Here is a 25,336-nt window from a genome sequence, read left to right as displayed (position 1 = left end):
AACATGAGCAAACACAGCGAATGTGACCCGCACAATGCTACAACTAGCTTTTCTAGTGCTTCGAATAACACGGTAACCTCAAAGAAAATTGGATATTGAAGCCTTGTGACGAGAGAGCATCCAAAAGTGGAAAAAACTAAAAATTGAAAAAGAAATAGGTTAGATGTTGCCTGATAACATGGATGACATGGATGGTGTGCTGCTAGGTAATGCCTCATCTAGGCTCCTGTCCCCTACCCCATTCTAGCTTCTCAGTATTGAGGTCCACACCTGCCAATATAAACAACCTAATTTATATTCCGGGACACCCGTCCACTCATACTCTTACCACTGATTTGGTTGGAAGGTTTGTTTTTTATCTGCCATGGTTTTATTACTTAATATGTTTTTACAGAAACGTCTTGTGTCTGGCTGATGCTGTCCCACATTGAAGCAACTTCCCCAGTTTTCTTTCACTTCCACCAAACCAAGCTATCAGGTTGCGGTAGCGGTGGAGCTGTTGTTCACTAAAATTGCTTCAAATGCTCTCCTATCTCCTTTAGTGTTTATTCCTCTTGTGAAGGATTGCAATTTTAGGTGACTGCCTCAACTGAACTGGCTCTGATCCTGACATCACATCACCGTTGGGATCCCTCAGGGCTCAATACTAGGTCCTCTCCTTTTCGAGTCCCCCCCTGCCCTACTGATGTTTACGATGTGCTTCTTTGTTGGACCTGAAAAGCAACTCACTCACATCCTCATAGTTAGCCTATCTGACCCCTAGTGGCTGTTAGGAGGCAATGTCTTCAGAAAAACCAGCATCATTCACTTCCCTCCTTTCTGCAATACTGCAGAACTGTGTAGACTGCTTTGTGTCTCTGACACTGTATGTCCTTGTCTGTTTTTATCTGCATTTGTGTCCTTTATTCTCTGTAAAAAAGTTTGATGTTAAATGTGTTTGTTTAAGTCACTTTATAAATGTATCTTTATTTTACAAAAAAAATGGAAGCACGTAGATGTTCCCCATCCTTGGAATTGCTGTTTATGCTAGTTTTTACTACCCCTGGTCTGTAGTAACTCCTACTACAAGGGTATAAATAAAGTTTAAGGATAAGGATCTTTGAAGGTTGTAGACAAAAGCACATAAAGTGAAAAAGGATGGTCACAGTGTTGCCTCCATGCAGGATGCATCTTGAAAACTCGGTGAGGTTTTTGCCTTGTTGCCTGACTTTCCTTTATTGCATTTTATATACTGGCACAAATAAGAAGCATTTATCATGTGGCATAAAATTCAGTGCAATTTCAAAAGTCCAACCAAAACAATGTGAAATCTTCAACCAGTTCAATGCTGAGCAAGTTTATTTAACAGTTGATCCCATACAAGCATAAATATTTTTTACCATGACATTCTTTCAAATGGATGCATCTACAAACAGACAATTTACAATTGTTTCCACAAACTCATTCTTGCATCTATCAAATACAGTTAGCATTTTAAAAATAAAATAAAAATATATATATCGAATACATTTTGTAAACTATTCCACCATTAGACCAATATATCGACACTATACATCGTAGCCTTCAGTGTGTATAGTCAAGCCGTTCCTGTAAATTTCAAGTTGACTGACATTCAGTCCGATTTCCTGTTAGTCAATGCAACATAAGGCGCTACATTTGAGACATTAGAGTGTTATTTTTTTTTACCAAACAAAAATACAGAGTTAGGCTTTGATATGTTCCAAAGCAAAAAATGCAGAACATGAACGTTTTTTGACACCGACTGGGAAAAAGTTCACATACAGCCATGTGGCGACAGCATTCTGTGTCACCATGTTATGCCTAAATGATATCAGGTATCAGGGCAACGGGGTCAGATACAGGAGGAGAGAGAGGAAAAGAGGAGTGGGCAAAGTCAACTGCTGCCAAATCTCTGCATCGGGATCGCCATTCTTCTCTTACAGAATCAATACATTTAGGCCCATCATCTCTTCTCCACCAGCTACAGACAGCATGACTAAAAAAAAAAAACAGACGTGGCACTCGAGTAAGGCAACTGACAAAGCAGTCTAGGTTGCAAGCAAAGAGTATAACATGGAAGTCTTCAGGTATACCAAATGATCTCATACATTTTGAGCAAAAATACTCATTGTGCAGCACATTGGTTTTTAAAGCAGGGAACCTGGCCTTTAAAATGATAAATCCATCCATTCATACTTTCCTTTTTTTTTTTTTTTATATAAGTCAGTCCTTTTTGCCTGAGTAGCGTTTGCAATTGAAACACATGGTTTGGCTTTCCGGTGATCATCATACAAACTGCTGCCAGTGTGAAATGAGAGGGAGTCATCAAGGGATCTGACATGCAACATGTCTTGTTTTGGCCAAAATCATCATTACTCAGCATGAAACAGCATTTTTTTTAATTCACCAGAAAACAAACCCATGCATTTCCATTCCACTTGGACCCTCGGCTACTCTAGAACCACCTGAACATTGAATTATTCTATACGACCAACGGATCACAGATTCAGCCACCATACCTTCTTGTAAAAATAAATAAATAAATACTTAAATAAATTTAAAAAAAACCCAGAATATTTTGTTTTGATTAAAGCGGAGTACCTTAAAGTGCATGAAGAGTTTTTCAGACTCCACCTCTTTTAGTATTTAGGAGCAGTTCAGAGAGGGTTGGCGCTGATGTCTGGCTGTCAACACTCAAGGCACTCATGGAAATCTGTGACCATTTGACATAATAGGCATAAGTCATATGCTGAGAGTGCTGCCTCTGGTTGGACGTCCTGCCATATGACTCCCAAGAAGCGTGTATTTACAAGAATGGGAAATGTTTTGTGCCGACAAGCTGGTGAACTATTCTGAACGGATTTAGCTTCCTACAATGTTCTTTCCCCAAGTCTGTAAATTGTCTTTTATAGGCGATTTTACAGTGGAGACTTTACACCTGTGCAACTTAGAGTTCTTTTTAAAGTGGGTCAAAGCCATAAGCACTGTACCTCAATCATGGAAGATTTCTATTATTGTCCCAAGGAAGACCAATGTGTTAGATTATTTTAGGCCTATTGCACTTATCTCCATTCTGTATAAATGTATGAAAAAGGTACTAAGCACATATCTACTATAGGTACAGATGATGCTGCTGAACACGTATGTAAAGCTGGTGTATGTCGTTTTAGGAGGGAAATTTAAACGTCTGAAATATCAAAACTTTATTATACCGCATGGCGCTGTACAGTACTGAACAAATAAACTGTTCTCAGAGGAGAACTGGATCCCCGGGATTTATTGTGGGTTTACTTTTTTTCAAATTATTTTTTATATCTATGAGATTTGAAAGAGACTTAAAATAAACTTAATAATGCAGCTTTAATATTAAAACACTGTAACTGACATACACTATGCCAGAATATAATGTATGGACTTCACTTGTTTGGCGGGAGTCAAAACGTATTAGAAACACTTTACAATAACTTGGTGCAGAGTGTAGACTTTTTTCACTATGGTGAAATGGTATGGGAATGCCAGGTGCAACTAGGTGAGCTGCTTTATGATGCCAAGGGCCATTTGTCCCAAAGCACAATTCAAATGTTAAATCAGCAGAATCAGAATGGGAAAGTGGGCAACTGCCTCGTTTCCCCCTTTCACATTGTCACTCCATTGTAACCTGATATAAATGCTTCTGAGGCACTTGTTAAGTACACTACCACATTGGCACCCAAGTACTTTGCAATGTAAGGACTCTACTGATTCTCACTCGGGTTCATGCCCAGCAGAAGCTGAGCGACTAGCATTTTCCTGTGGCTGCCCTCCTCCTCCTCCTGCTCGCACTCAATTTATAGTGAGATGCTTAATGAGAGACTTGCAATTTTTGCACAATAGTAATGGTGTGCACTTACTTACAAATAAGTTCACACTTACAAATTATGGGCCTGATGGGTCTGCTATAATTAAAAGTAAAAAAACAACCCAAAAAACCCACAAAACTGCCAAAAGGAAGATATGAAAACCGTATTTCATTGCTCTACAAACTTATATCAAGGACCACCAAAGTCCACTAAATTTGATTGCCTGTTCATTTTCAATATTTCATTTCATTTTAAAATGTCTAATAGCTTATAATTTGAAGAAAGCATTAATTATGATTCCCACTGTAAACGAATCAGAGGACAAGCAGGGAATTTGAGTAGTAGAGCCAAACATAAATCTCTCTCAATCTTTTTCTCTGGACTCGAAAATGTTCAGTCAGGAGAAGAAAGTTCTTGCATATTCACTATGTCATCTTTGTTGAAAGATGAGACAAGAAGAGCAGGAATGCCAACAGATGTGGCAGCATCCAGTTTGCCAGACTTTTTAACACCTGGTCTAACTGTCTTCACTCTCGCAGCTAACGGTGAAAATTGGGAAAATTCAGATTTTGTGGCCAAGTCTTGTCTGGTAGACGACACTTAACTGACAATGTTAGCAAAGTTCACTATCACTCTCCTGTTGAAATGAATGGACATCCGGTTTGCTGTCTACTGCATACCGCCATAATGTGAATGCAGCATACAGTAAAACTTTTATAAACACTGTATATTACCCAGAGTGACTGAGATTTACAAATCATTGACAATCTTGCTAAAGTGGAAAAACACTACTTACATCTACATTGAGTCAAGGTAAAGAAACATGCCCCAAAATTGACACATTTTGGGGCATGACAGACTTAAAAGATGTGTATATCTCTGTAGAATTTTGTCAAATTTGCTAAATCATCGCTCTAGGGTCGAGTATTAGCCAAAATATGACTTTTGATAAGTAAGTTAGTTGCGGCACTTCAAGTGTTTCTCAATCCACAGTGCTGCTTGTAGCTGAATCTGAATGAAGTCTTCGTTTGCCCATCTCTCAGCCAGGCCTACTTGATACACTCCTTGGCACATGGAACTAGCAAGCTCAGCAAAAATACACGTCTAAAACCCTGCAGACATTACATCCGCATCAGTTGTGTGCGCAATCTGTCAGCGTACATTTGTTGGATTGTTGGTTAGTGCACAAGTCTTCCAGGAGGGAGACATGAGAAATGCTTTGTGATATGCCTATGCAAAAGCCCTTCTAACACATTATTCACTCCCTTACACACACACACACACACACACACACCTGCTACAGTGACACAGTGCTGAACAGCATTGTTGGTCCCCAGATCAAGCAGGTTTGTTTTACTGGTCCACCAGTAAAAGACTTCAGTGACTTTAATCTAAACCTTGGTCTTTCTACACCTAGACTGAGCTAACAGTTGACTCTTTGAAGCACTACTGGATTGCTAAATTAATGCTTTAAATAATGACAATAAGAATTTCATAGGTTTTACAACAATAGATGCCCCTGTCAAGCTTAGCTCCGTACACAGTGTCTTCATCAGCCTCCCTTCTTTTCAGTTTCCTTACAGTCTTCTATCACTTGTCTTCATTCCCTTCATCTGGCCATCCCTCCCTCTCCAGTTTATCCTTTAAACCTTGGAATTAGATTTACCTCTAAATGGGGATATAAAAAAACCCCTCAGCTGCTCAACTGAAGTTTTCCCCTCCAGGTTCAGCAGCTCCGTTGCTTGGCGTAGCCCCGCACCGTCCGCTGTTCAATGCTCTGCCCCCCAAAAAACACAAACAAAAAACGGAACTTTTGGCCTCTTGCTCTGCGCCGCCCGCCTCCCTCCTCACCGCGACTGGACCCCCAGGGTGATCTTGAGGTGCTCGTAGACCACGTAGCTGATGCTGACGGCCGGAATGACCTTCATGAAGTTGGGTGCCAGGCCTCGGTAGAGTCCCGTGGCTCCCTCCGTCCGGATGATGTGTCTGAACAGGCCCGTCATCGTCATCTGAGGGCCTCCTTCCACGGTAGCTGGGGACAAAAAGTGGGAGGACAGGCTGATATAAACACTATGATGCCTGAAGATAGCTCATCATACCACAACACACACGGCAACTCATATTTGTAAACTTAGAGCAGTCTAATAGAGATAAGTTGAATTTATATCCTGCTGTGTAATGCTGAGTGTTATCAATTCCCCTGTTAGGCTAAGAAAAGACAGTAGACAGTTGCAGTAGACTACAACAGTAGTAACTGTTTTAGTACACTGAAACTCTGTTACAGTAGCCTACACCAGTGGCTCTCAACGTGGGGTCCGGGGACCACCAGAGGTCCTTGAGGGGGTGCCCAGCAAATTGATGAATTGTTAAACTTCACCATTATTTCATTTACAAGAAGTGAACACAATTAGAGAATGTAGAAGAATGACTGTTTTGATCACAGTTTCACTGTTATCTCTCTATCTACAATACAGACAGTCATGGAATTCTGGACAAAATCATATCTAACAATAAAAGTATTCTCAGATTTGGGTCTGAGAGACAAAATCTCATCAAATGGGGGTTTGTGGCCCTAATGTGGACTAAATTAGGGGTCCTTGATATGAAAAAGGTTGAGAATCACTGTATTACAATATGCTATACTAGGTGTCAAAAGACATAGTAATAATTTGGCCTTGGTACTATGAAATCACTAGCAATTACTTTGCACAACAAAGACACTGCAAGGATCTCTCCCACATTCTTGACCTACTATAAAATCTATGAATTTGTTTAACCAGAGAATAAATCATGAATGATTTAATTAAATTACTTATAGTCTCAGATGATGGGAGAAGGGTTGGTATCACTAAACCTATGTCTAAACAGTCTATTGTACAATCCATGATAACATTACCTTCCTTTATGCCTCTTAATTTCACTTTGTGAAGTTTGAAGTCTGTCTATGCGTTTTTCCATTAAACGCAACATGGATATGGGACACAAACTCTAAATGTTACTCCAAAATGTGTCTTTTTTTTTCTTTTCAGAATTTCAGACTTTCTAGTTATGGAAGGTCTTTGACACTTTGTTAAAGTGCCTGAGTGTTTTTTCTTCAATCACATTAGATAAGATGAAACTCACATGATCTAGTGGGGAAATTGTTTCACTGAAGCAGCAAATAATAGGATATATCAAAGAAAACATGGGATATGAATAAGAATAGAACAAATGGGGGGGTGAGACACTTTTCCCACATGTAGAGAAATTCGGCTCACATTTTTTGCATAATAGGATCAGCCAATTTAGAGACCACCAAGCTAATAATTTAGAATTAAAACTGGTTGATTCATCAAATCAATAAATCTGAGCATTCCTAAAGCTCATAACCATACATTCCGATCCTGATAGAAGACAGCAGGTGTAGAAAGCCCTCCCACGGAGCGGAGGGGGCAGCGACTGACCTTGCGCCTGCATCCGAGTCCTGACGAGGGCGAGCGGGTAGCTGGCCAGCTGGCCGCAGGTGCTGGACGTGGTACCACAGGCCAGGAGGACAAACACTCCTGGGTCAGCGCTGTCTGTGGCGAAGCGCTGCAGCCAGGAATTCTTCAGAGTCTGACAGAGGACAGAGAGCAAAGGGAGTTGGACCGGACCCCAAAAAACATTGATGTGGAAAAGATAACCCCCCGCCCTAAACGACAAACGCAGACCTCATAGACGGCCAGGTCGATGCCGGCGTAGGGGATGATGCCCAGCATGTTGGGGATGTAGCCCTTGTAGAAAGCGGCCAGGCCCTCCTTCCGGAAGATGTGTTTGGCGCAATCCGCGATGCCCAAAAACTGGCCCGTCCTCCTCAGTGCCAGGCGAGTCTTCAGGACCTGAGGGGAGAGGGAGTGATGTCAGGGCCTGCTGATGTATGACATTAACCGGGACTTAAATAGACAGATATTCATAAATATGTCCCATGCGTTATCTTTTGTTTTTATCTAGTCCTTTCGCTTTTAATTCTATTTTAAGGAAAAACATACTGGCTCTTATTTGCAGGAAATGGAATCCAATGTACATTTAAAATCATTTAAATCATTTACTTAAAATAATAAATTGTACAGACATTACACAGAAAAACATAAGCTTGTTTTTTTCTTAATTTAGACCTCATTTGGAAAGGATTTCTGAATAGAGTTGAATAGAGTATCGTAATTTAGCAGAGGAATAAATAATAGTGTCATCGGCATAAAGATGTCATTTGCATTTAGCCACATTTAATCCCATATTACTTAGGCCTATATTGAAAAGTATCAGACCAAGAACAGAACCCTGGGGTACACCCACTGTGTCCTATCTGTTAAATAATTATGAAACCATAGCGAACAAAATGAATATACATTAGTCTATTTAAAAGCAGGGAATGGTCAAGTGGCAAGGGCCTTGGAAAGGTCAATACTACTACTACTACTACTACTACTACTACTACTACTACTACTACTACTACTACTAATGATAATAATAATATAACAATTATGACTGTGGCACAGACTGGACCGGCGTGTCCTGGATAGTATCCTAAATTCCTAAATAGTGAGATCTTGCTTGAAAAATTGTGTTAATAACTTTGACGAATGAGCAATCAAACTAAGCAAACGTAACAGCAAGCAGTAGTGTGGTGATGTGTTCTCCTCACCTCCATTGGGTAGATGCTGCTCTGAGCGATCACTCCAGCCAGAGAGCCTGCAACCAGTCTCTCCGCGATCCCCAAGGTCTCCTGGTTGCTCCCAATTAATCGTTTAATCTGACATAAAACACGTGGCACACAAAACATCCTGCTTTGTGACAAGCGACAACACAAAGTGCGATAGGAATACATGACCTACTTGAGTCAGAGCTGCATTTTAACTCCCTTCCCTCCCAGGCTACCTGTTCGTAGGCCATGAACTTGATCGCCGACTCTGGGGCGATTTTGATGACGTTGATGCCGTTGCCTCGCCACAGCGACCTCACGCCGCCCTCCCGGATCATGTGGAGGAAGCCCCCGGCGATACGCATGCTGTTGCTTCTGGAGGCGTGAACCTGGGGAGGCCGGGGACCAGGACAATATATCACTGTTATGCATTCTCATGGTGTGCACAAATTCACTTCTTTCTGTTTGATTCACTGATGAAATGTTTTTATCATGAAAACTTCTGAGAGCAAAAATGGTAATATCACTCCATATTGCTCTCCTGTGAGGGTTTTTGATTTATTGATTATTTTGGTATCATGCCCGATTGCCAGGATACTGACAATCCTTCTTGGTGTGTCCCTTGTATCACTAGTGCAGACATTAATCCATGTCATAACAACTGTAAAAACATGGCAGGTGGAGTGAAAAGGTGGTGTAGAGACAGCCAATGCAGGTCAAACGTTATCTATCACTGTTGTCATGTAAAAACCTTGTAAGCACAATTCTAGGGATTTCCATTTTATTTACTTCATATGAAGGATTACATGCTTCCAACCCTTCCAAAACCTATTGGATAACCACAAAAAATGTGTGGTTGTCAAGCTATTTTTCTTAATTCCTGAGAAGAAGACATTTACATTTTGGAAATACTATATTTTCACCCAACATTTTCACCCTATATTTTCACCCAGCAGTTCCTATTGACCATCATAACAGGAGTTGTTGCTACTGACAAACACCCAAAAACTAAGTAATAAAAAAGAAATATGCTTTATGTCAATATAAAGGATGTCATGTGGTGTTCCAATTCATCTGAAGGTCAATTTGTTCTTTTAATACCACCAAAAATAAGTGACCTTTGTGCTTGAATGAATCAATAAGACCACAGGTAACCAATACATGGCAAAGCTGAGCTAATGGTCCTCTATACTTGGAAGGTGTGGGTGCGTTGTTTTACCTGCATGAGCACTTTGAGCCTGTCGAGCGGTGCGGTGCAGGTTCGGGACACTGCGCCGGCTCCTCCTCCGGCCACTAGGTGTCGCCACCACATGCCCGTTTTCTTCTCTTCTGCTGTGAACTCGTCAGGCACCATCAAGCTCTCCCCGACATCAAAGATCTGCAGAGGGAATGCCATACAGAAGATTATACTATTAATAAGGGATAATAAGTTAGTGTGGAATGAAGCCAAAGGAGGCTTGGGAGAAACTTGACCAATGCACTTTAGTCTGTCTAAAATACAATTTGCTGAGAAAAAAAATGTGTCATCACTGCTTGAAAGAATAGTATGTATGAAATATATGTAATTGGTCAGTTGTATATTGTCATGACCACAATACACCTACATATAGGAGTGTCCAAATGCAATGTGTACGCAGGTTCAGTGCAAAGCATGATTATTCATAACCAGTATGGAACAATTCAAAGAGAGAGAAAGACTTGCAGACATGCAAATTGGTAAAATATGTAGAAGAGTTTTAAAAAATGCAAGGGACATTCAAAAGACTAATTACCCACTCATTTGCATCAGAATATTTTAAAAAATCAAATGGTGGCTGTTCAATATTTTGCAAGCACAGCAGTTTCTTAGTGATTACTAATTTAGGCTTATTTGACTCAAAAAGTAAAAGATGTACTGCAGTTCTATAAACAGTATATTACTGAGGATCTCACAAAGGTTCTACAAACACATTAAAAGCCCAATTTTTGTCACAGCTTGAATCTGTTCCTTTGAGAGCTAAAGAGATCTGTTTTCGTGAATCAATGGAAATGCAAGGATTGGTTATTTATCGTTACCCGACAGAATAAGCGCCCTACTGAAGTTAATGATATTTGCTTCCCTTCACAGCAGTGGTTAAAGACTGTCTGATCCTCAGTTTATGAATGAAATCAGTTTCACACACATAGATCTCAGTGAAAAAGACAGTCCGGTTGCTTCATGTTTGTTGTTGTGCAGAGAGGATGAGTGCGTACCGTCGAGTGTTTCCAGTAGAGGATGATCTCAGGAATGTTGTCGGCCGGGTGCAGGAGGTGGTAATCCCGCCACTCGTTCCAGTCAATGGTCATTGTGCCGTTCTTATCCATACTAGGGATGTAAAAGAAAAAAATACTGTTAGAAATTGGATAGTTTCCCGTTCTCGCCCCCTTCATGGTGGGTTAAAACAACAAGCTGTGTGCTCACATGCACTGTGTTTTTTTCTCAATTGATGGTGACTTCTGATTTGGTATATTTCTTTATGAATTTATGAGCATTTTTGTTGTAGTAGGATGCTCTCACTTGAGCGCACCGTGCCACAACTGAACCACCAACTACTGCCACATCGTGTCCTTGTTTTACCAATTAAACATTTGTTTTGTTTGTCAAGATGTGGTTTCCTTCTGAAAGCAAAGAGAAAAAATGACGACAATGCATTGGTGATGGGTGTGACACAGGCTGAACAAGCAGACTATGGAGGCTACTACTTACTACATGATAGGGGCCCAGATATGACCCCTCCTTATTCTGAGACCAGCGAGAGAGAAGGAGAGACAGATAGACACACAGACAGACAGGAGGTTAGAGGAACCACAGACAAGGATCACACTGAGACATGACGACATGGCTTGGTTTATTATAAATCCAGTCAAACGTCGACAAGAAATACAACCACTTTAACAAAAGGTCTTACGTTTTGTGGTACAACAAATTATCCCAAAAGCATGATTGAAACACAAGAAGAACTGGGTAGTTAGCATGTGATAGCCACCGTGGCTTAACAGACAAAGAAAAGAGTGCCACCTACAGGAACTCAAACTGCACCCACAGAAAATCCAAGGAAGAAGACGTCACAGGAAAAACGAGTGAGATAGGGTGAGAGGATGGTATCAAGTGATGGGGAGGCAGAGGGGAAACATTTACCTTTAAGATCAAGAGTGGAAGTTAAAGATTTATGGCACAAATTGAACACATACACACACACAGTGGGAACACACTGTGGACCAGTCCATCAGCCTCACCTTTTGAGAATCTTCTCAGCCTGTTGCTCAGAGATGTTCACTCCCAGGTCACGAAGGGACTGCATGATTTCTTGGGAGTCGATGCGGCCTGTGCCACAGAATCATCAAAGAAAGCAGTCATTGATTTTAAATGTTGCTGTGTATCCAATCTGGCAAATGCTATTTTCACACATTTGCAATTTGATTGTCCTCGGTCCCCCTCAATACTCCACAGTGGAAAAGCAAAATAAGTCTCATTAGTTAAGCAGGTTTACTCACCGTCGTTCTTCTTGTCCAGACTCTTGAAGACCAGCCGGAGTTTCTTCTCATGGTCTCGGAGATAATGCACAAACTCCTCAAAGTCCAACTGCCCATCCAGGTCCTTGTCTCCTGCTTTCACGATTTTCTACGAGAAGAGAAGAGACAGCTGAACCTTTTAGAAACACAATCAAGTGAGGGAAGATAAGAGAAACAGCTGTGAAGGACGGGAGGAGCCGACACAAGATGTTGACTCACTATTGTCGTCAAGCATGGACAACGTGTTTCGGTAAGCATGATGGATCTGGGAGCATAGACAGGAACACATAATTTCTAACAGATAATAACTGTTCTACTAACTAATTGTTATTAAAGACTGCTGTATTGGTTTGTGGACAGAGAAGCAGCGGTGGAGGTCAGAGAGTTGAAGCTTCCACCATCCTGCCATCTGTGCGTTGTTGACTCAGCCTGCAGTTCAGACCGCTTTACAGCCAACATGGCCATTAGACCAATATGGCAGGCCAAGCCTAGTGGAAGGATTTCTACAGGCTATTAAGAGTCAGTAGGAACATGGCAACAGAGTAGAGTCACTCACCGTTTCCCTAATGGGCAGGAAGCCACAGGAAGACTATTCCTACTGTCTGATTTTAAAACTTTGGCATGAGTGATGGATTCTATAGTATCAATCAGTTGAATTACCACAGCTGATTCACAGGGCAAGTATGATAGAGAGTAGCTCCGAAATGCTATACAACCAAAAGAAGAAATGCTTGAAATACTAAGCTGTATCATTCTTGTGTAAATGTGATTCCAAATATGCACATTGTGTCATTAGTGGCCTTTGATGGAAAGTGCTTTGCATTAGCTTTGTTTGAGTTCCTGCCTCAGTTTAACAGTTTTCACAAATTCACCGACATCATTTTGCTTTGAGTGAACAGCATATTTGTCACAACAACACTTGGCCTTTAGTTGAAAACATTTCCTTCCATATTGTGCATGCTGTAGTCATATTTAATGTGCAGTGGTATCTGATGCTGAGTGTAGTGAGACAGGATGATGGAGAGGTTTTTTTTTTCAGTAAAACTGATCTTGTCTTTCATTCAGTAGACAGACAGATAAACAAGTACGCTGGTAAGCCTCACATGACACACTGTTACCTTACTTCATATAGCCTATTCCTTCATTCTGCATTTGCGCTGTTCCTGCATTATTGGAAAATATTCCTTACTTTATTAACATTGCACCATTCTGACTGTAGAAATGCAGAGGGCTTCATGCCAAAGCAGGTTCTGGCAGGTCAAAGGTTGACTGATATGTACTGTACATTTCATGATGGTGCAAAGACAAAAGACAACGACGAGATAAAACACAACAAGACTGGACAGCTGAAGATAAAGGACAAATGTCTTATAATAAAAATAACCGCAGTTTTCTTCACAAAGATCATTTTTAGCTTTAGGTAGAAAATGTACTGATTGGAATTACCTTCCTAACATCATAACAGATAGGATTGCACATGGTGAAAGCACATGGCACTCGCTCTGTCCAATATGTGAATAGCTTGCAAAGATATTATCCAAGTAAAATACTTAAGATGACCTGATGTTGAGCAGAATGCTTATTGCCAAACGAGACTTGAAAATGAACTCAGACTCATGACCAAAGTCTTGAGACTTGACTCACTGAGAAAGAATGATTACCATCTGACAACTTAAGCAACATATCCAATCCTTCACACTAAGCATGTCAATACTACATTTTCCCTCCCTATTCAGTTCTTAAGCTTGCATGTTTTTCTTATCTTCCAGTGTAATACAAGTACCGTGTGTGTGGCTTCCAAAAGCATTAATTCGTCACACCCACTTGTCTTGAGGTAGGTGATGGACTAGAATAGATGCAAAAAATATGCTAAAAGCACATTTTACTTGATGAAGTCCAGCGATCTGGACAATAAAATGGCAATAACTTCCATTCCATTCAAGAGACAAATGCGCTGTTAACTTGACTGAGCATCAGGAAAAGCCATCCATGTGCACCACTGGACTCAGATGATGGAGGCTACCAGTGCTTACGCAGTTGTTTGAGATGTGTTTTTCCAGTAAACCACCGCACAATAAAGCAAGTATTTAGGTCTTTAACCAGAATGAGTTCAAAGTCCAATGTAAAGACTCATTGGAGCATCCTACTCAATAAGGTACGAAACTACCCATTAAGGCAAAAAAAAAACTGTGCTGACATTACTAAACCAGTGTCAAATTGGTTCCACTGTATTGTCACTCATAATGAACCGGTCTTCTGGACAGTGGAGATTACTTGCCAAACCTCTAGCAAATGCTACATGAGAGTCCATCATTTGACAAGGATTATCAAAGATATTACGGTAACACTTTATTTAGATAGTCCAATGTTGATACTCAGCTAGGAAGTAGGCTAGATGTTCAACAAAGTATTACTTTCCTATTTGCTGTATCTCCACAGTCTATGTAACCCTAACCCTGACCTTAGCCTAACCCTAACCCAAAAACCTGACCCAATTTTTAAACCTAAACCCAACCCCAACCTAAGCCTATTTCTAACATTAACCCCAACCATAATATTAACCCAGACACTGAATATCTATAGACTAGTTTTCACACAATTATGTGTATTACTTGAAACTCAGTAGACATTTTAGTGACACATTATAGTAATTTGATAGGAAGTTTAGTATCAACACTGGACTATCCAAATACATTGTGACCAATATTAAAGGTAGGTCACACAGATGATGCAATGAGACAGCAGCCCCCCACTGACCAGTTGATCACACTCCCCATTGAAAAGTCTTAGAAGAACATTACAGCTCTTGACTAAAAGCAAAGCATGCTTTCATTCATACCTTTTGCCACTTACGATATGTTGCCAATTCACGCGACGGGAAAAACAAACTCAGCTTGAACAGTGATTTTAACTCAGCTGGTAATACATCTGATTCGAAATACTCAAACTCGTTGTGGTCCGAGTTGGACACTGGGACATAGAGAAACAGGCGTGACATGCTTCCCCGAAAATCTAAGTAGAAGTACTAAGGAATAATCTAACTAAACACAGTTGTGTGCTCTCTGTGTGGAGCCTATATGGCATTAAGAGCTCCAGGTACCAGTAGCCTGCCATTGGATCCATTTACAAAGAGCACTTACCTCCTGTTTGATCATGAGCTGTCAACATGCTGAAGTAACCAAAGGTAAATACATTTCATGGAGGTCATCCCTCAAAATAAACAGACTCCGTCATTCACTACATGAACACCGTAAGGAGCTCTCAAACACGGGTAAAACATTTCCTACACTGGAAAAACCAATGTAGAGACAGACTACCATAACAGAAAGCCTATCAAGAGCATCACATGCTCACCTCAAAACATGCTCTCACTTCTCTAGCATATAAAACAGAGTGAGAACATTGGCATGAAAGACAAAGAAACTTAGCTTTGCTTCTTTGTAAACTTTCCCCTCCTACAAAGAAAAAATACAATATTGATTACTGCAATTTTCAAGCAGCAGCGAGCAAAAATTCTCTTTGAGGGCAAGATGACTGCGACAAGGTTTTCTGGTACAACCAAGAAACGGATACACTTGAAAATCTGCATCAAGTATATGAGAGGTCTACTCTTCCCTGAGGCTACGCTCGCACATTCTGGCCGCTCACCTTCCCGCAGTCCTCTGCTAAATTTTCTATGCTTGCTCTCCTTAAAATGAGCAGGGAACATCACTTTGCCTGGGAATTTCCCTCCCAGTGGACAACATTCACCGTAAGGGCTAAGCATGTCTTTAGCACACAGGTAGGTCACCCGCTACAAAGAAACCGAATGTCACAGTTAAAGTGCTGCGGTTCGAGCTCAAGGCAGGAAGGAAGGAAGGAAGGATGGAAAAAAGGAAGGAAGCCTTGTTTCTCTATTCCAGCCAGGATGCATGGGAAACTTAATTTACCAATACAAAGGATCTGATGTAATTATCCCTTGTGCTATTTTTTTGGTGAGCACCTCTATAGAAACCTAGCTTGGAGGTTAGAGGAAAGTAGATGCACTCTATCTACACTTAGGCTTACACATCGTTCACAACACCCAATCATTTTCACCCTCCGTTTTCACCATGATCAGTCTCCATCACAGCAGGCTAAAGGGACAGCTGAACTTCTGGCCTCAAATGTTCCACTTTGCGGTTCAGAAATTGAATTGTACCAACAATCATAAGCAGTCTGGCTGGCTTGTTATTAACTTATGTGCTATCAGTATAACTGTACTGTGCTATCAGTAGTCCAATATTTAAAAAAAATCCTTCACAAACATGATTAGAATGGAAACCAAGGGTCAAGGTTTTCTGAGGTCCTGTAATAGTGGATCAGCTCCATCAAGATTTAAAAAGGTGATGAAGATCATTTGTTTTTGAATTTTTGGCTGAGCTGCAGAGGGAAGATGTATTGGCCAAATGTTTCTATACCAGAAATATTGCAAGTTGAGAGTCATGTCAGGTCAACATACCTTGAGTCACACAAGTCTCATGTCATCACATACAGTAGGAGTAAGCCAAGTTGAAAGTCATTTCCCATTATGTCCATTGTCCAAAGTCATAAGTCATCAAATTTGTGATGACTGCACCACAAATCTGATGACTTGTTGAGGTTCCCTTGAAAAAGGCACTTAACCACAACTGCTCCAGTGGAGCTGCTCAATGGCTTGAAGTGAAAGACTAGAGTATAAATGTGAAGCAGAACAGTGCTGAAGAAAACAGTGCCTGCATGCTAAATGCCTTGCCAAGCAGCGATCAGCCTACTGTAATTGGATTTTGTGAAGCAGAAAATGTTTAATCACCTGTTACTCAGAGCGTTGCATGTATGCCACTCCTAGTGAAAAAGTTACATTCATGGTGACCTACAGCTATTCATTTTCTCCCATAAAAGCTGGCATTTTTTTTTCTTTTGTTATTCCAGTGTTCATACTGCCCAACTGCCCTCCAAAAGCACAAGCAGAAATGGGGAAAATGGAGAATCATGTTGGAAATTTCCAAATGTTTTACTGAAAAACTAGTGGTAGTATCAGTTCAATAAATTGTAATTGGGGAATTCCTAACCCAGATCTCTTCGCATTTTAAATTTGGAAGCGAAACAAGAGAATTACAGCCACCAGCCTTCTCCTACCTGCTGAAAATCCATAGGAGGTGCCACCATAATTAACACTGTGGTCTTCTTCTTCGGAGGAACGTTACTCCTGCTGATGTCTTTTTCTTTATTGTCAGAGGAGTGGGAGGTCTTTTCCCGGAGACCAGCGTCCTCCCTGGAGCTCCCAGTAACCTCGGTCTCCTTCTCCTCTGGCGACTGGTTTTCAACAGGTGCACAGTCCGTCCTGCCAAGAAGTCTCTGGTACAGGAAACTCAACATCTCCTGCAGCATCCTGAAACCGGGATTGGCGGTGTGTGTGTGTGTGTGTGTGTGTGTGTAACAGGTATGCAGATTGACACCCTCTTCTCACACACTCTCAAAAAAGACACTAAAATGCGTCTCTCAGCGGAGGTAAAGTGTCGAACAAGTGTAAAAAAGGTCAGGTGAGGACAGTGTGAGACTGCAGATTGGGAGAGAGGTGTCCTCCACTTTCTTCCACGTCACTGCTCCAGCTGTACTCTGTCCCTCATCTCCTTTCTGTATCCTTTTCCTCATTAAAAAGACGTCCAGGTCAATATTGCCATCAGTCAAAAAACGCAGAAATGAAATTCTCCTTTTACAACAAAGCTAACTCTTGCCGTATAACTTTCGCTTGAGACTGCTGCATGACTAGCTCTCCGGACGTCAAGCCTAGAAGTCGACACTATTGTGAATATCCCATGCTGAGTATCATCTGATTCTGGCAGCAGCAGCAGCAGCAGCAGAGAGAGAGCCGGGGTCCGCCACTTAGTTCAATATCACCAGCCGGAGTAATGCAGCAAAAAGAGCCTCCAGAAACCTGCATCCTCACTGCAGCCGCGCTCCGACCAATCGCCGCAGCCCTTACTGGCAGGTCCGACTGTACAGCCCCGGCACGAGCTCCCCAGCCAATGGAGGAGAAGATACCGGGGGCGGGCGGCTGATTTATGCCTTCATTTGTCACCGTGCCTGGAGGGGAGGAGGGGTGGGGATGAAGCGCAGGGTTTCCCCCTCAGTCAGGAGAAACTCTGCTGAGTGATGCCTCCCTCCCCTCCTCCCTCCCCTTCCCTTCTCGTCTCTCCCTCGCGAACGCCCTCCCAGAGTCGTTCCAAGAGCGCCGTCAAGCATCCGCCGGGCGACCCCGGCCGGCGTTAACAAGCGCGCCCCCGCCACATTTCAATCCTCGACACGTACCGTACCGCTGAGCGCAACCTTGTTCCTCCTCTGCCGAGCTGCTTGCAAAACTATGATGCTGCAAAAACCAGCTCTCTCCACAGACTAGCTGCTACAGCTGCAGTCCTGTTTCACTCACTGCATCGCTCACACAGCGAACTGATCCCAGTGTAATTGATTATTGACTGAAAAAACCTTCCCACATACTATATCCACCATAAAACTTGCAAAAAGCGTCTAGTCCCAAATAGCAGCATGACACTTTCTAGTAGTACAGGAGATTTTAGCAAATAAACACCTCTATCTGCTAAACTAGTTGAAAGATTATCACCTTATTATTGAAATATCACATATAAGATAACAACCTTGTTTGTGTTAACATTACACATGGTTCAAATTTGGCATCTTGCTTTGATGTACAGATACAACAAAAGTGTCCACAATAATGCCCTTTCTCTAATAAATGCCTTTTGTTTGTTAAAACAAATAAATGCCCAGCCAACAATGGGAGGTTTTACAGTATTCACCTCCACTGGTAGACAGTGAGCAGCTGTATGTCCAAGAGCAAAGCGGAGGTGTAATAGCTGTTGTCAGTGGCTCACTGACTAATGGAGTGACTCAGCAGTAAACTATCAGTGAATAGGGCTGGGAGAGGCCCATGGCATCCTCTCCAGGGGGGAAACGGCTCCTATCTCACTTTCAACTGACACATCATGCATATGATAGTGAGAGCAACTGTCGGAGTTGACTGCACTGCTTTCATATTTGTTTTCCTGTAAAACACGTGATGCTACACAGTGGGTCCACTCTACACTCCTTACAGTGACCACTGACTTCAGTTCACTGAGGCCCTGGTAAGCACAGAAGTGAATCACAGAATAATCAGCAAGGTAGCAAGCAGTTTTAGCCAGCTGTGGCTAGATGTATAGTCCGTATCCTTGCTGCATGTTCACTAAAAATGAAGCCTGTTAATTTTCTGGTGATTTTCTTCATTGTATATTAGATACAATTACTCAAATAAATACACATAAAAAAGTGGAAAAGAGGTATTTCCAGGAAAACAGGTATTTTATTTTGGTGTTCATTGCATTGAACTGCAAGTTAAAGTAAAGTATGATATAAGTATGGTATAAGTATGATCTAAAGTATGATAAAACTTGTAAAATGTGTAATTTTCAAATATCCTCTAATTTGTTTCAGATCTCATTTTATGAGAATCCACATTTGATTTGTATCATTAATTCAATAAATGATAATAATGAATTATTGGCCGGCCATGATTTCAACTCCATTTGTTGCCTCATACTTGTGTCATGGTGCAGGCTACAGTACATCCTCCACCTTCACACTGTAGCTCTGTGCTGCTGACCTCAACTGAAATTAACTGACTTCAAGCTGCTTTGGAGCCTGTCGATTGAAAAAAAATGAATCCTTTATACTGTGTGAGAGTGAGAGAGAACATTTGATGAGTCTTTTGTTGTCTACCAGGACTAGAAACGGTTTGCAATTAAACTCATAAGAAAAAGCGCAGGTAGTGCAGCATCCCAGAGCCTATATCCAGATAGCAGACTGTGGGGAGAGCAGCTGCAGATGGACAGCTGCTTGTTCCTACACTGTTTCAAAATTCCTAAATCAAGTGAAACTGTATTGGAAACATAGGAGAATTATCTCAACTCGTTTCAAGAAAAATCAGATCAAATATGAAACAGATGGACTAATGTCCCGCTAATGTGGCCGGAGATGCAGAGCAGCATAACAGAAGTTTCAGAGAAGACGCCTCTGTCTCTCCTGGATCAGACCCAAACAAACGTGATGAAGACAACAGAGGAGGTGACACTTAAAGGTGCTTTGGAGAACAACAACAGCCTCTCATGAATACAGAGAGCACACTCAAGTGATGAAAAACAAATTAAGTGAGTTTTCTCACACTGGCAAACTGGCTTAGTCATACTTGTGTGTTCCTGCAACACCAGATCCATCTCAGACTATTTCACTGTATCGATTTTCACAGACCGCTTTCGCACTCGAGAGGAGACAAGCTAATTATTTTCCTCACACCAAGCAAAAGTATTACTGCGACAACACTGTGGTTAAACTGTGGTTGACAGATTCTGCCATCAGGGCTGTGATTCATTTGCATTTGGCTGGTGATACAGCGTTAATTTCACGCTCTTCTGTTCTGTAACAGTTTGTGGCTTAAGTAGAAAAAGTTTGAGATAAGAGACATGGATGCAAAATAGTCACTAATAAATGGTGGCAATTATAGATGGGGAGGAGAGATGCCGACTGTACATAAGCAGCTAGGAAGTCAGCTGCTTGGAGGCCATCACAATACAGAGATAAGTACTGGGGCAGATGTGGACCTACTTTCTGGGGGTAGGAGGTGGGAGGGAAAAGAGAAAAAAAGTGGAGAAAAATGTGGAAAGAAAGATGAGATAGTGGAAAGAACAGTGGAAATCATGACAGTCAAATGCAGGAGACTTGTGCAGAAAAAGCATGAAAACACAACTTTCCCTGCAAAGTATGACATTTTTAAAAATCAGTGTGTACTCATTTAGAGAGGTCATTGTTAAAATGTTTTAATAGTTTCACAGTGATCTTTTATGGTGATATGAGTGTATTTAAGCCTGGTTGACCAACATGTTTATGTTATACAAATTCAAAATCAACCAACTGGCCTAAAACATGCAACTGAATAACAGAATGATTGTTGCCTTATGAACCTGGCTACGAAAGTCACATGTATTTGAGATATGTTTGAGATAAATTCCCACAATTACTAGTATTTAAAATTGCTTCTAAGACTCTCTGAAGAAATGAGTGGCTTCAGCATTTTAAGGCTTTTTTAACTGGACAGTTTTAACTGTGCATGATCTCCCTGGCTGTGTAATGTTGTCAGTCTTCTCACGTCCCTAAAAAAAAAACAGTGTAAATCTCTTGTTAGATTAGCCTTGCAAAATCTGCTTTGGTATTATAAGAAAGATTACTCTGAAAAACTTTGCTCTTAGGAGAAAAAGTGTAAACGTTAACTTTATGAGAGTGAGTTTTAGTCAAGGGATGAAAACAAAATTAACTAAAATGAACAGCCTAGTTATGCCTAGTATGTTGTGTGTGTGTGTGTGTGTGTGTGTGTCTCAGCTGCTCACATCTCCTTACAGTGTTTCAGACTTGGAACAGTTTAAGATTTTAGCCCAATCGATAAGCCAAGTCAGATGCTGTGTTACTTTACAGGCTGAGGCCATACCGCCACTTCTGAACCCCCAAACAAATCAATACAAGTCGGACAAAATTCTCAAGTGATAAAAAAAAAAAAAAATCAATGATACAGAAATGCATAATGTCACAGACGACACATGACCTCACTTTTCGAATGCCTCTCCAACTGACACTCGGGTTGTCATGTGAGACACACTGGTATGACGTTCATCTTGTAGTCAGAGAGGGAAAACCGCAGCAAACAAGTATTACATCTGGGCATATATACACCGCACTGTTATTACCATACTGAAGGAGGGACAATTATAGTCATCCAATCTTCTTAAAGGGAAGTTTTAGCTGTCTAATGATAGAGAATAGATTATTTTGAGACAGCGTGTCCACGTTTTAATGGTCGGATATCTTTAAGTTATAGATTGAATCGGTGAATTGATATTAGGGGTTTGATCCTGTGTCCTTGGTGGTCTTGGACATTTGTCAGACAGTCAAACGGCATATGAGAGATAGGCCTACTACTATCCAGAATGATGGGGCTATCCTCACAAAACAAAGGGAGAAATTTCCAGAAGAACGGGGGATTCACGCAACTCTGTTCTCCTTCCAGTCCAGTGGTTGCAGACAGTCAAATCAGGTCGTATCAGGCGCTATATCTCTGCACAGTAGCTAGTAGCGCTGCCTGATATGCATTAAAAAAAATTATATTCCAATGATTTCGGGTAAATACTGCAATTTGAATTGTGATATGATAACCAATAGAGGCAAAACATCATATTTCCTTATGAGGAAGCAAAAATAAAGGTTTGGTGATTAACCACAATAAATAACCTGCTAATATTAATACATGAATATAGATTTTCTAGCACAATAAATGAGCTCTACACCCCCTCCCCTTCCCTCCACCACCACCTCAAAGTGTTCACATTGTGACTCTCTGGTTCATAGCTACACTACTTCATTATACTACTTAGTTTGCATCTTACAAATTGAATAGGTAAAAGGTCACCCCACCCAAAAGATATATACACAGAGAACAGAGTGAGATGGAAAAATGTCTCATTTGTGCTATTACACTAAGGTAAGTGTCTATTAAAAAAACGTTTGGATGTCAGAGGTGCTGTTGTTCTAAACATCTTCATAACAAGAGGGGCAAAAGGCATTTTTTTTATGCCCCATAAATATGCATTGATACTGGATCAGGACTTTGACATCTGACTGGTTGAATGTGTTTTACAGTCATCACTGGCTCTCTGCCAAGCAATTCCTCATCAGAGGTACAGACATTAGAGTGAGTGGTAGTAATGGAGAGTATAGATCCAGTGAGTAAGACCGAAAGCAATGAGGGCACCCATCATTTCATTATACTGTGATAGCCTAATTAATAAACTGTAGAATGTAACAGTGATCAAATATGGACACCTTTGGCCAAATGTAGACACACACTCTTTGATATGAAACTTCGGTAACACTTTACAATGGCCTTATTCCAGTGTATTAACCTGTGTATTAACCTATGAAAGTGTAAATCCACAATATTACTGTCTAGGTATTTGAGGAAAATCTCCCTAATATTTAATGTACTACAATAGTGTAACACACCATTCCACACCATATTAGGGAGATTTTCATCAAGTACCTACACAGTAATATTATGTTTTTACAAAGTGATTTTTTGAATGTATTTTAGCACATGGACTGGCCTCACCATTCTGTCCTCCTCTCTATAATATGAAGCTAAACATAACCAATATCCACTCACCATGAGCTCGTGCTCGGTGCGGTGTACCCCTAATTTCTTCAGCCCAATCGTCAGGTCGTTGACGCAAATGCCTCCATCCCCGTTCACATCCAGCACCTGGAAGAGGACCTTCAGCCTGTGGTCCTGCTCGGGGCCTCCGCACAGCTCACACGGCTGCGACGACCGGCAGGAGTCCGGGTCCTTGTCTGACCCCACCGGCTGGCGGGTAACCGGCTGTGACGGGGAAGCCGGTGAGGGGGCCTCGGCATGCCCGCCTCCGCCGCCCGGGTCGACACCTCGACACTGGCAGAAAACCCCGCTGAGCAACGGGGGCATCAAGGAGCCCTGCTGGTGCATCATGGGGGTCCGGCCGGCACGTGCCAGGCTGTGCTCAATACCTGGCTAGCTTCTTTTAACTGTAGTACAGTGAAACCGCTCGAGCTTTCAGTCAACGGATATAAAGGAACGCTGCCGTTATACTTCCAGACCAGACTACCACGTCACATGTCCCTCGTTTTAGCCGGCTTTCAAACTACCAGCTGTACCGGTGGACGTAAACTCGTCTTTTCCATCAAGAATACACTCACACGGTACACGGGATGCGTAAAAACCCGGACTCTCACTAATTCAGGTAGCGGTTGGCACAAATCATACCCATAATCCAACGTTAATGTTAACGATACTGGTGAAGAGAGAAGCAGTGATGGGATGAGGAGGATCCTGAGCTGTCAGCGCCTTGATTATTTAGATAAAATAACGTTACAACATAGACTTTATATAGACTTGAGTATGTGGCAAATTATAAATAGCTCCGGAGCGGTAGTGGTTTTAAATATACTTAACTGATACGAGTATTTATTCCCATTGCCGTTCACTCGCCGACTGGCTATATGAGAAAATACGAAATACTCGCCCCCGGAACCGGCTACGCGTAAAGTCTCGCTGTATAACGCGAGATTTGAGTGCGACCAGAAAGCACAAGGGACTTTAGCGCCCTGAGTGACGCCTGGAGGGCAGCCACGGTCTTGAGCCTGTCCCACTCTTCATCATCTCCTCAGCCAGTGTTTGAGTCCTATTCTCAGGGATGTATTAAACTCACCTACTCTCCCCACTTGGTCAAAAATGCTGCACTCCATTCAAAGTTGGAAGTCATGTTCCCAGCTGGTAGGTTGTAAAATATTTGCCTAGATTTGTGTTGCCCAATGAAAAAATGCAAACAAACTAACCCATGCAACAGCAAATGTTATGCCAATGATAATGTTAACAAGATAGTTAGCATGTTAGCAAATGTATGTGCAACTTTATGTTTCAAAATATGCTTAACCATGTACCACACATGTATCCTACATTTGAGGTCATGTGCAACCTTGAAGGAATAGTTTACCCAAAATGAAAATTCAGTCATTGTATAGGCCTACTAAGCTTATAGTAATTGCAATACATGGAGACAATCTAGCTCTTTTTTATTACTTATTTTCAGTCACTAAAAAGCATTGTGGTGACTAGCCTACTTCTTCTCTTGTAATAATAGCATACAAGATGATGAAGAAGAAGAGAGACAAAAAGAATGAAATAATATGCTTTTTACTCAGGGGCAAGTGTTAAGCAACTGAACTAGGCTCCACCACTGCAGCTGAACACTATAGTTTTTTTAATTGAACAAAATAAAATTACATGTGTTGTCAATATATAACAATAAAGATCACATATGACTACATTATGATTGCATAAACCTTTCAGAAAATAAGGAAGAAATAGATATATACTGCAGAGTAATAGGGCTGTTTCTGCAGATATGCATGGCAGATCAGTATAGCATTCATTTCTCACTTTTTCTGCATACATTCATCTGTATCACTGAATGTTCACAAACTGTTTCCGTCAAGGCCCCCTAAATGCATAGACCACAGAACCCCATTTGATGAGAATTTGTGCTAAGGAACCCTATCTGATGAGGTTTTTATTACAGATTGATAACCAGTGATGTAGTGGTGAATAGAAAGGTAGGTAAACTATGACCTGCCGTAGGTGACCATTGCAAGACAAGCAATCACCAATATAAACACAAAC

At 41.3% G+C, this 25,336-nt stretch overlaps 1 protein-coding gene across 3 annotated transcripts; it reads right to left on the bottom strand.

The window, feature by feature from the left end:
* Positions 1-1,326: 1,326 nt before the first annotated feature.
* On the bottom strand, positions 1,327-24,137 carry slc25a25b (solute carrier family 25 member 25b). 3 transcript variants are annotated; one of them, XM_071521168.1, is made up of 11 exons: positions 23,288-24,137; positions 12,010-12,136; positions 11,752-11,839; positions 11,222-11,257; positions 10,729-10,840; positions 9,716-9,874; positions 8,733-8,885; positions 8,500-8,607; positions 7,529-7,696; positions 7,283-7,433; positions 1,327-5,871 (listed from the first exon to the last, which is right to left on the bottom strand). In XM_071521168.1, exons 1-11 carry the CDS (start codon positions 23,624-23,626, stop codon positions 5,687-5,689), a joined length of 1,626 nt encoding a protein of 541 aa, XP_071377269.1. In that variant the 5' UTR covers positions 23,627-24,137; the 3' UTR covers positions 1,327-5,686. The 3 variants fall into 3 exon arrangements, with proteins under 3 accessions (XP_071377269.1, XP_071377268.1, XP_071377270.1); XM_071521167.1 differs by lacking the exon at positions 11,222-11,257; XM_071521169.1 differs by lacking the exons at positions 11,222-11,257; positions 23,288-24,137 and adding an exon at positions 14,867-15,025.
* Between the last annotated feature and the right edge of the window lie 1,199 nt (positions 24,138-25,336).

This window comes from Centroberyx affinis, unplaced genomic scaffold (assembly GCF_046629955.1).
Source record: "Centroberyx affinis isolate AG114_WGS23_722 - 3 ecotype Tasmania unplaced genomic scaffold, CSIRO-AGI_Caff_v1 ptg000866l_1, whole genome shotgun sequence".
Classification (NCBI taxonomy): Eukaryota; Metazoa; Chordata; class Actinopteri; order Beryciformes; family Berycidae; genus Centroberyx; species Centroberyx affinis.
The sequence above is the reverse complement of the archived record's forward strand: the minus strand, read 5'-3'. Positions and strand labels throughout refer to the sequence as shown.